This window comes from Saimiri boliviensis, chromosome 4 (assembly GCF_048565385.1).
Source record: "Saimiri boliviensis isolate mSaiBol1 chromosome 4, mSaiBol1.pri, whole genome shotgun sequence".
In the NCBI taxonomy this organism is placed as follows: Eukaryota; Metazoa; Chordata; class Mammalia; order Primates; family Cebidae; genus Saimiri; species Saimiri boliviensis.
In genome coordinates this window covers 134,315,037-134,327,254 of record NC_133452.1, presented here as the reverse complement: position 1 = coordinate 134,327,254, position 12,218 = coordinate 134,315,037, and the positions used below count along the sequence as shown (strand labels likewise).

The window sequence follows — 12,218 nt, the reverse complement described above, 5'->3', positions numbered from 1 at the left end:
ATTTGGGGATAGTCTGTTACACAGCAAAGGACAACTAATGAAGCCCTCTTACATTTTCATTGTTCTCCAGAGGTTATCCACATCTGTTTTATTTTCTCCCATTTGCATAATATTAGCAATGCCTGGGGTTTCTAGATCCTCAAAGCCTATTTTTTCTTTTTCTTTTTCTTTATATTAGTTTCTTCTCTCCTTTGCTTCTTTTCTTTTTCTTTCCTCTGTCTCTCCCACCTTCTTTTCTATTTTCAAACTCTCGCCCTCCCTTTTTATCACACCCCTTCCTTCCCTTTCCTTCCTTTTCCCCTTCCTTCTTTTCTTCTTTCACTCCTTCTTCCCTTCCTCCTTCTTTCCCTCCCAAACAACGGATAACTCCTATACATAATTTGCATTATGGGAAAATAAATGCAGTAGGAATTGCTGTACAGAGAGTGTAAAAGCCAGCAAAACTAATATTTGGTTTAGGTATATACACACCCCCCCCCCACACACACACATATATATTATATATATATAATAACATGCAATATATGTTATTTTATATATATAAAATAATATGTAATATAGTACATGTTATTTTTGTTATTTTTATATATATATAAAATAATATATATTGTATGTTATCTTATGTATATAAAACATGTAATATATGTTATATATATGTTTACATATATATTACATGTTATTTGTTAGTTTATATATATACTCACACACATGTGTATGTGTATATATATATATATAATATACATATTCCACAAATATTTAAACAAACACACAGGAATAATCACAAGATTCAGGATGGAGTCTCCTTCTGGGGCACGAGAATGGGCAGTAGCTCAGGGTAGCTTTACAGGTTGTGTTTTACTCCAGTCTAGGCACCCTGATAGTTAATTGATTATAATTCCTTAAACAGAGTTTTTCAAAATAACATATATCTGGTTTTTGTAGAAAGGAAAGAGAAAAGAAAACCAAGGTTCACTGCAAGGATCCTTAAGAAGAACTACTTACATTAGAAGAAAACCACAGAGAATTGTAAGGAGCCATGTGACAGAGAGGACCAGGACGCCATGAAAATGGCCTTGGATAGAAATAGGTCATTTGATCCTTGGTTCCCTGGCTTCTCTCTAGATTTTCAAGTGTACAATGTTCAATCTGATGAGCAAGGTAATTCCATCTTGCAAAGGATATGATGTCACATTTTACTGCACATATGACTGAATTAAAGTTTTGCAGAATTGGAAATGCACGACATTGATCAAAATAAATGAAACCACAAAATAGTAGAAAGGAATAACCAGTGATGGAAGAGCAAATATGAATGGAAAACAAGAGGACTGCAAAAAATTAAAAAAAAAAAAAAAACTTCAAATGCATATAATAGCAGTGCTATTTAGAATCATAGTGGTGTCCAGATCACTGCTATCACATCTCATTCAATACCAGAACAAAAGATATTGTTTATTATAGAATGCCCACTGAAAAGCCAGTTTTTGAAAAAACTTGTTTCTCAGTTTGAACTATTACTGCTTACTCCATCAAACCAAAGTTGCTGACATCATGCTAAGCTAGATGTGTTGACTGAAGTATGAGATTCACATTTTTGTAAGTGAGGAGCAATCTGATTAGGAAATTTGGCAATGTTTTTCTAAGTGAAAGCAAGTTTACCAGAGAAGCAAAGAAACAAAACAAGGGCAGCACAGACAGAGCAGACAGAGCAGCGTTTGTTCTTGTTGTTTTGTTTGTTTCATTTGTTTTGTTTTTTAGTTTAGGCAAATGTTTTATGAAGATGATATTTCAATAAGAAAATTGGCACTTGGGGCACACCTCCACTAAATCTGAGACAACTTAGACACAACAAAGACTTATTTTCAAGGCATTATTTTTATGGCACTGGAGTCTTGAAACTATTTGATCTAGTTACTCCATGTTCTCAACTGTGTTAACTCATTGAAGAGAACATCGTTGTTATTAAAGGTATTTGCAAGAAAAATTCAGAGATATTGTTAAATCTCCTTTCTCTGTCTCAAACTGTTTTCCCCTGAGCACCCAAGGCTCTGTGATATCTCAAAATTTTAATCATTAATTTAAAAAGAGAAGCTTATCACAGAATTATAAAAAACTATTTTAAAATTCATATGGATCCAAAAAAGAACTTGCATAGCCAGGAGAATCCTAAACAAAAAGAACAAAGCTGGAGGCATCAGGCTACCTGACTTGAAACTACACTACAAGGCGACAGTAACAAAAACAGCATGGTAATGGTACAAAAACAGGTACATAGACTAATGGAACAGAATAGAGAACTCAGAAATAAGACCGCACATCTATAACCACTGGATCATCAACAAACCTGAAAAAAACAAGCGGTGGGGAAAGGATTCCTTATTTAATAAATGGTGCTGGGAGAACTGGCTAGCCATATGCAGAAAATTGAAACTGGACCCCTTCCTTACACCTTACACAAAATTTAACTCAAGATGGATTAAAGACTTAAATGTAAAACTCAAGACTATAAAAACCCTGGAAGAAAATCCAGGGAATACCATTCAGAACATAGACACTGGCAAAGATTTTATGATGAAATTGCCAAAAGCAACTGCCACAAAAGCAAAAATTAACAAATGGGATCTCATTAAACAAAACAGCTTCTGCACAGCAAGAGAAACTATCATCAGAGTGAACAGACATCCTACAAAATGGGAGAAAAATTTTTCAATATATCTTTCAATATATCCATCTGACAAAGATCTAATATTCAGAATCAACAAATAAATTAGGCAAATTTACATGAAAAAAATACTTTCTTAAAAAGTGGACAAAGGACATGAACAGACACTTCTCAAAAGAACAAATACATGCAGCCAACAAACATATTTTAAAAAACTGAACATCACTGATCATTAGAGAAATGTAAATAAAAACCACAATGAGATACTATCTCATGCCAGTCAGAATGGCAATTATTAAAAAGTCAAGAAACAACAGATGCTGGGGAAGTTGAGAAATAGGAATGCTTTCATACTGTTGGTGGAAATGTAAATTGGTTCAACCATTCTGGAAGACACTGTGGCAATTCCTCAAAGATTTAGAACTAGAAATACCATTTGACCCAACAATCCCATTACAGGGTATATACCCAAAGGAATAGAAATCATTTTATTATAATGATACCTGCATGTGTATGTTCATTGCAGCACTATTCACAATAGCAAAGACATTAAATCAACCCCAATGCCCATCAACAATGGACTGGATAAATAAAATACGGTACACCTACACCAAGGAATATTATGCAGCCCTGAAAAGGAATGAGATCAAGTCCTTTGCAGGGATATGGATGAAGCTGGAGGTCACTATCCTCAGCAAACTAACGCAGGAACAGAAAACCATACACTGCATGTTCTTACGTGTAATTGAGAGCTGAGCAATGAGAACACAAGGACACACTGAGGACTGTTGTGGGAGGTTGGGGGTGGGGGGAGCATTAGGAAAAATACCTAATGCATGCCAGGCTTCATACCTAGGTGATGGGTTGATAGGTGCAGCAGACCACCATGGCACACGTTTACCTATGTAACAAACCCTCACATCCTGCACATGTACCCTAGAACTTAAAATGAAATAAAATTAAAAGTCAAGGTTAAAGCATTCTTTAAAATTAAATTAAAAAACAAGGTTAAACCATATGAAAGAACAATAATTAGATTTAAAAAGATTTTGATTTACAAAATCCTGAAATAATATCTTTAATTTTGCTTCAACATATATGCAAATCCTTTAATACTGCTCCCTTCCAGAGGTGCAGCTTACTTCCCTCTCTTGAGTGTGGCTTGAACTTAACGATGCACTTCTGATATGGCCTGGCTCTGCGTTCCCACCTGAATCTCATCTTGAATTTTCATGTGAATTGTAATCTCCCGATACTGAGGGAGGGACCACATGGGAGGTGATTGTGACTGGATGATGGGGACGGTTCCCACACGCTGTTCTCTCTCTCTCTCTCTTTCTTTCTTTCTTTCTTTTATTTCTTTCTTTTTTTCTTTTCTTTTCTTTCTTTTTAACGGAGTCTCACTCTGATGCCCAGGCTGGGATGTAATGGCACAATCTCAGCTCACCACAAACTCTGCCTCCTGGGTTCAAACAATTCTCCTGTCTCATCCTCCTGAGTACCTGGAATTACAGGCACAAGGCACCATGCCAGGCTAATCTTTGTATTTTCAATAGAGATGGGGTTTCATCATGTTGGCCAGGCTCGTCTCGAACTCCTGATCCTGTGATCCACCTGCCTTGGCCTCCCAAAGTGCTAGGATTACAGGCGTGAGCCACCAGCCTGCCCTCACCACACTGTTCTAATGACAGTGAGTGAATTCTCATGAAATCTGATGGTTTTTTAAGGGGCTTTCCATCCTTTGCTCTGCATTTCTCTCTCCTACCACCACGTGAAGAACGTGTTTGCTTCCACTTCTGCCATGATTGTAAGTTTCCTGGAACAGCCTTCTCAGCCATGCAGAACTGAGTCAATTAAACCTCTTTCCTTTATAAATAACCCAGTCTCAGGTATTTCTTTATAGCACTGTGAGAACCAGCTAGTACAACCTCTAACAGATAGAGTGATGCTGACATAACAGTTCGTGACTCTGGGTGTAGAACGTAAAACTCGCTGCGGCTTCTACTTTCTCTGTCTCTGGGATCATGAGCTCTGGGGTAAGCCAGCTGCTGTGCTATAAGCTGCCCTGCAGGAAGGTCCATGTGGCTAAGAACTGAGGCCTTCTGAGACCAGACAACAAGAAACTAGACCTTTTCCAAAAGCCATGTGACTGAGCCATGTTTCATGTGAATCCTCAGCCCCAGTGAAATGCTCAGATAATGCAGCCCTTGGCTGACAACTGGACTACAGCCTTGTGAGAGGAATTGAGCCAGAAGCACTCAGGAAAACCTCTCCTGGGTTCCTGAACATTGGAAACTGTGGGAGACGATGAATATTTGTTGTTCTCAGCTGCTAAGTTTTACATAATTTGTTATGCAATAGTAAATAACTAATTTTGACAAGAGAGGATGTATTATTACACATTAATTTGCATTTGCTCTAAATTTATCATCATCATTATTATTATTTTTGAGACAGGGTCACTCTCTGTCACCCAGGCTGGGGTGCAGTGGCCTGATCACCATGCACTGCCGTGTCGACCTCCTGGGCTCAAGGGATCCTGTGACCTCAGCCTCCTGAGTAGCTGGGACTACAGACATGAGCCACCATGCCTGGCTAATTTTCTAAAACTTTTTTCGTAGAGATGGGGGTTTGACTGTGTGTCCTAGGCTGATGCTGAACTTCTGGAGTCAACAAATTTGCCTTCCTCTGCTTTCCACAGTGCTAAGATTGCAGGCGTGAGCCACCACACCGGATCTAAATTAGCTATAAGACATTAAATATGTAACTTAGTTGTAAAAGGTAAGGAGAATTTCCATGGCTGAAGAGGATGTATTTTATTGCCGTTCACAATGATCACTTTACTTGAACTTCAATTTCCAGCTATGTCTCAATTAAACACAAAAGGAAGATTCAGTTTTTGCTAGGCTGATTCTATGATGGCCCCCAGCAACCACCTCCTGGTCATTCACCTTCTCCCACTTATTCAACCGACTCTAATGTAAGTGCTGCTGTGAAGGGATTCAGCAGATGTAATTAAGGGTCTCAATTAGTTGACTTTAGGCTGAGTTTATCCTGCTTGGACTGTTCTAATCAGGTGAGCCTAGGAAAGAACTAGGTCCTTCCTGAGCACGGAGATTCACAGTGTGAGAGGGATTCAGCATGGGGGGTTTCCTCCACTGTGGGCTTTGAAAATGAAGGGGCTGTGTGGGAAAGAACGCTGGTGGGCACCAGGAATTGAGCACAGCCCTCCCTGTTCTCTCCATTGACAGCCAGCAAGGAACAGGGACCTCAGTCTCACAACTGCCAGAAACTGCATTCTGCCTCCTCTGTTTAAGCCTGAAGGAGGATTCAAAATGAAAACACAGCTTTGAGAAGTCCAGAACAGAGATTCCATCCACATCTTGCCCAGACTTCTGACTAAGGAACTATATAAACTGTTCAATGGATGTTGTTTTCCAGGAGTGGTAGTGCACGCCTTTGATCCTAACATTTGAGGAGCTGACACAGGAGGATCACTTGCAGCCAGGGGTTTGAGAGCAGCCAGGATAATGTAGTGAGACACTTGCCTTTTCATTTTTTTTTAAATTACCTGGGCATGGTGGCACTTGCCTGCAGTCCTAGCCGCACTGAAGACTGAGGCAGTAGGGTCCCTTGAGCCCAGGAGTGTGAGGCTGTAGTGAGCCATGATCATGTGACTGCACTTCACCCTGGATGACAGAAGGAGTCTGTCTCTAAAAATAAATAAATCAGCAATAAAGTTGTTTTTTAAAGCCAATGCTTGTAATAATTTGTTATACATCTTATAAAATGCATACACAGGCTCAACGGACTCATGGAATGAATTGATGAATTGATATGCACACTAGTTACATAAAATAAAATCTTGCTTAACGTTTTCCATGTCTTACATTTTGTAATTTTCTGTGGTCCATTTTAATACACCCATATGTTAATCATTCAGTCACAAAAATTAATTTAGTGCCTACACTAAACCAAGTATGCGCTCACTTGCACACATGCCTGACATTCTAGAATCTTCACAGGACCGAGGTGGGGCCACTGGAGTTTTTTACCAGGAGAAATGAGACACTCTGACTCACAGTAGCAGAACCACTGTGGAGAGAACAGTCACGTAGCAGGTAATGGGACAGTGCTAGAGTCACTATTAAGGAGTGACAGGGTGGTGGGGACTAAGGGAGACGAGGGCCTGAGGGATGAGAGGGATGGAAGGAAGGGCTGGAGAAGCAGGAGGTGAGGAGAAGGAGCAGAGGGAAGGAATTCAAAAGCAGCAGAATTCTTAGTTTTAAACACATTGTTTCATAGATTTTTAATACATCCATCTACTGAGCCTAGCAGGGTGTTCTTTGCAGATGGGCTCTAACACCTTATGTAGGTCTGCCTAAAAACTAATTGTTTCTTATGTTTATCAGGTTTAGAAAATACTAAGTGTTCTATAAAATAAACACACCACTTAGACGTGGACACTTCCTAAAAGCAGGCAGTGCGTGAGCACTGGTGAGGGGCATTGTGACGGCCTTGAACACTTGCCACTGTGAGGTGAATGAAGTCTGTACTGGCTCCTGGTTGCAACATACAGTAACACAGTGTGCTACTTGGTATTGAGGAGATGTCCTGAACTCACACAGAAACTCAGGGCTGTGGAATGAAGGTATATTTAAAATACAACAAGCGGGAGTCGCAGATACATTGTCTGGGAAAGTGAAACAGGAGCTTTATGAGTCCTGTTGCAATGCTTTTATTTATTTATTTATTTATTTATTTAGCCTTGTCTCAGATAAGAGCTTTTAGACACACTTATATATCAACGGGCCAAAGTCACATTTTTTTTTAAACCGATTACGTTCCTGATCATTCAGGGGTTACCAAGATTCTGCTACCCATTGTAGTTAATAAACAAAAAGCAAACTGGTCTCTATGTTATCTCATGCTCTCGGGCAAAATTTTTCCAGATTTGAAGAAACAAACAAACAAACCCTGTCTCTACACCTCCATTCCCAGGGCGAGCTCACTCTCTGGCACCAAGCTCCATGGGGTGAGTTTTCTTCTGGAAGAGTCCAGGGGGACAGGTGAGGAGTGGGAGGCAGGGAGTCCAGTTCAGGGACGGGGATGCAGGGATGAAAAGTGAAGGGAGAGGGACGGGGCCCATGCCGAGGGTTTCTTTCTGGTTTCTCAGCAGCTCCTGGGCCAAGACTCAGGGAGACATTGAGACAGAGCGCTTGGCACAGGAGGAGCGGGGTCAGGGCGAAGTCCCAGGGCCCAGGCGTGGCTCTCAGGGTCTCAGGTCCCGAAGGCGGTGTGTGGATTGGGAGGCGCAGCGTTGCGGATTCCCCGTCTCCGCAGAGTTTCTCTTCCTCTCCCAACCTGTGTCGGGTCCTTCTTCCTGGATACTCGTGACGCGGACCCAGGTCCCACTCCCATTGGGTGCCGGGTTTCTAGAGAAGCCAATCAGCGTCGCCGCGGTCCAGGTTCTGAAGTCCCCAGTCACCGACCCGGACTCAGATTCTCCTCAGACGCCGAGGATGGCGGTCATGGCGCCCCGAACCCTCCTCCTGCTGCTCTCGGGGGCCCTGGCCCTGACCCAGACCCGGGCGGGTGAGTGCGGGGTCGGGAGGGAAACGGTCTTTGCGGGGAGGAGCGAAGGGTCCGCCCGGCGGGGCCGCAGGACCCGGGGAGCCGCGCCGGGAGGAGGGTCGGCGGGTCTCAGCCCCTCCTCGCCCCCAGGCTCCCACTCCATGAGGTATTTCCGCACCGCCGTGTCCCGGCCCGGCCGCGGGGAGCCCCGGTACATGGAAGTCGGCTACGTGGACGACACGCAGATCGTGCGGTTCGACAGCGACGCCGCGAGTCCGAGGATGGAGCCGCGGGCGGCGTGGATGGAGCAGGAGGGGCCGGAGTACTGGGAGGAGGAGACACGGAGAGCCAAGGACTACACACAGATTTACCGAGTGAACCTGCGGACCCTGCTCCGCTACTACAACCAGAGCGGGGCCGGTGAGTGACCCCGGCCCGGGGCGCAGGTCACGACCCCTCCACATCCCCCACGGACGGCCCGGGTCGCCCCGAGTCTCCGGGTCCAAGATCCACCAAAGGCTGCGGGACCTGCCCAAACCCTCGACCCGGGAGAAACTCGGGCGCCTTTACCCGGTTTCATTTTCAGTTTAGGCAAAAATCCCCGCGGGTTGCTGGGGCGGGGCGGGGACTTTTGCCGAAACTGAAAATGGGCGGGGCTGACGCGGGGGCGGGGCCAGGGTCTCACACCGTCCAGTGGATGCATGGCTGCGACCTGGGGCCGGACGGGCGCCTCCTCCGCGGGTATGACCAGCACGCCTACGACGGCAAGGACTACATCGCCCTGAACGAGGACCTGCGCTCCTGGACGGCCGCGGACACGGCGGCTCAGATCACCCAGCGCAAGTGGGAGGCGGCCAATGAGGCGGAGCGATGGAGAGCCTACCTGGAGGGCACGTGCCTGGAGTGGCTCCGCAGACACCTGGAGAACGGGAAGGAGACGCTGCAGCGGGCGGGTACCAGGGGCCGGGGGTAACCTCCCCGATCGCCTGTAGACCTCCCAGGCTGGCCTTGCAGAAGGAGGGGAGGAAAATGGGACGAACACTGGAATATTGTCCTCCCTTCGGTCCTGAGGGAGAGGAATCCTCCTGGGTTTCCAGATCCTGTTCCAGAGAGTGATGGTGAGGGCCTGCCCTGTTCTCTGATATAATTAAGGGTTGCAGTCTCTGAGGAAAAGGAGGGGAAGTCAGTCCCTGGAATACTGATCAGGGGTTCCCTGTGACCCCACAGCAGCGTGGGCACCAGGATTTTTCTCTCCTGCCTTGTCTTCTGCCTCACACTCAATGTGTGCGGGGGTCTGACTCCAGCTCCTCTGAGTCCCTTGGCTTCCACTCAGATCAGGAGCAGAAGTCCCGGATACCTCCGAGACTAGAACTTTCCAAGGAACAGGACATTATCTCAGGTGCCTGTGTCCAGGCAGGTGTCTCTGTTCTGTGCTCCCTTCTCTACCCCAGGTGTCCTGTCCATTCTCAGGATGGTCACATGGGAGCTGCTGGGGTGTCCCATGAGAGATGCAAGATGTCTGAATTTTCTGACTCTTGCCTTCAGAGCCCCCCAAGACACACGTGACCCACCACCCCATTTCTGACCATGAGGCCACCCTGAGGTGCTGGGCCCTGGGCTTCTACCCTGCGGACATCACACTGACCTGGCAGCGGGATGGGGAGGACCAGACCCAGGACATGGAGCTCATAGAAACCAGGCCTGCAGGGGATGGAAACTTCCAGAAGTGGGCGGCTGTGATGGTGCCTTCTGGAGAGGAGCAGAGATACACATGCCATGTGCAGCACGAGGGGCTGCGTAAGCCCATCACCCTGAGATGGGGTAAGGAGGGAGATGGGGTGTCATGTCTCTTAAGGAAACCAGGAGATCCTCTGGAGACCTTTAGCCCTTTAGGGTTGGGGCTGGGGGCTGGGACCTGGGATCAAGGCCCCTCACCTTCTCCTCCTTTCCCAGAGCCATCTTCCCAGCCCACCATCCCCATCGTGGGCATCGTTGCTGGCCTGGTTGTCCTTGGAGCTGTAGTCACTGGAGCTGTGGTCACTGCTGTGATGTGGAGGAAGAAGAGCTCAGGTGAGGAAGAGGTGAGGAGTGGGGTCTGAGATTTCTTGTCCCACTGAGGGTTCCAAGCCCCAGGTAGAAGTGTGCCCTGCCTGGTTACCGGGAAGCATCATCCACACTCATGAGCCGACCCAGCCTGGGCCCTGTGTGCCAGCACTTACTCTTGTAAAACAGCGGTGGCAATGAAGGACAGATGTATCACCTTGATGACTGGTGATGGGGACCTGATCCCAGCTGTCACAGGTCACAAGGGAAGGTCCCTGCTGAGGACAGTCCTTAGGGCAGTTGGTCCAGGACCCACACCTGCTTTCCTTGTTTTTCCTGATCCTTCCCTCCTGATCCTTCCCTGAGTCTGCAGTCACACATTTCTGGAAACTTCTCTGGGGTCCAAGACTAGGAGGTTCCTCTAGGACCTCATGGCCCTGCCACCTTTCTGAGCCCTCACAGAATATTTTCTTCCCACAGATAAAAAAGGAGGAATCTACTCTCAGGCTGCAAGTAAGTATGAAGGAGGCTGATCCCTGAGATCATTGGGATATTGTGGTCGGGAGCCCATGGGGGAGCTCACCCAGCCCGCAATTCCTCCTCTAGCGGCGTTTCCTGTAGGCTCTGACCAGGTTCTGTTTTTGTTTAACCCCAGGTAGCGACAGTGCCCAGGGCTCTGATGTGTCTCTCACGGCTTGTAAAGGTGAGACCCTGGGAGGGGAGGGGGCTGATGTGTGTGGGTTTTTGGGGGGAACAGTGAGAACAGCTGTGTTATGGTGTTTCTTTGACTTGGATGTATTGATCTGGTGTTGGGTTGTTTAAAGTGTGACTGACATAAATTTGTTAATGAATTTTTTTTAATAGTGTGAGACAGCGGCCTTGTGTGGGACTGAGGCAAGATTTATCCACACCTTCCGTTTGTGACTTCAAGAACCCTGACTTCTCTTACTGCAAAGGCATCTGAATGTGTCTGTGTCCCTATAGGCATAATGTGAGAAGGTGGGGAGACCAGCCCAGCCCCGTGTCCATCATGACCCCTTCCCCACCCTGACCTGCATTCTTTCCCCATCACCTTTCCTGTTCTAGAGATGTGGGGCTGGGACGGCTCCATCCCTGTCTCAACTTAATGATGCACTGAGCTGTAACTTCTTACTTTCCTATTAAAATAAGAATCTGAGGCCGGGCGCGGTGGCTCAAGCCTGTAATCCCAGCACTTTGGGAGGCTGAGGTGGGTGGATCACGAGGTCAAGAGATCGAGACCATCCTGGTCAACATGGTGAAACCCCGACTCTACTAAAAATACAAAACATTAGCTGGGCATGGTGGCGCGTGCCTGTAATCCCAGCTACTCAGGAGGCTGAGGCAGGAGAATTGCCTGAACCCAGGAGGCGGAAGTTGCAGTGAGCCGAGATCGCGCCATTGCACTCCAGCCTGGGTAAGGAGAGCGAAACTCCGTCTCAAAAAAAACAAAATAAATAAAATAAAATATAATAAAATTAGAATCTGAATGTAATTTACTTCTTGAAATTATTTCCATGAGACATTGATGGGTTAATTAAAGAGAAGATTCCTGAAATTTGAGAGACAAAATAAATGGAAGACCTGAGAACCTTCCACAGTCCACGTGTTTCTTATGCTGATTTGTTGCAGGGGAGGGAATAGATGGGGCTGCGCCCAGTGGGTGTGCAGGACACCGTGGGCTTTATGTGGTCACTGCTAGGCTGGATCATCTTTGCTGTCCATTGGCTTGGCCCTTCAATAGAAGCTAGTCCCACCACGGCCAGTGATCACAGACACTTGAGTGTCACCAGGGTGGTCTCTACACACAGAAGTCCTTGTGGTATCAGGAGAGAATTTCAGACCCCTGTCCCTCTCACCCTCCAGTATTCCAGGATGGAGACGCTGGTTACCTTGACTGGGGTGTGAGCAGGGGAAATGG

The 12,218-nt window shown here is 46.1% G+C and overlaps 1 protein-coding gene across 3 annotated transcripts; it reads left to right on the top strand.

Annotated features, from left to right (window-relative positions):
- Positions 1-8,122: 8,122 nt before the first annotated feature.
- Positions 8,123-11,900, top strand: LOC104650390 (saoe class I histocompatibility antigen, A alpha chain). Of its 3 annotated transcripts, XM_074398344.1 has the most exons (8): positions 8,124-8,257; positions 8,387-8,656; positions 8,914-9,189; positions 9,782-10,057; positions 10,190-10,306; positions 10,760-10,796; positions 10,939-10,982; positions 11,144-11,900. In XM_074398344.1, exons 1-8 carry the CDS (start codon positions 8,185-8,187, stop codon positions 11,146-11,148), a joined length of 1,098 nt encoding a protein of 365 aa, XP_074254445.1. In that variant the 5' UTR covers positions 8,124-8,184; the 3' UTR covers positions 11,149-11,900. The 3 variants fall into 3 exon arrangements, with proteins under 3 accessions (XP_074254443.1, XP_074254444.1, XP_074254445.1); XM_074398342.1 differs by having other exon boundaries at positions 8,123-8,656; positions 10,760-10,792; positions 10,935-10,982; XM_074398343.1 differs by having other exon boundaries at positions 8,123-8,656.
- Positions 11,901-12,218: the final 318 nt, after the last annotated feature.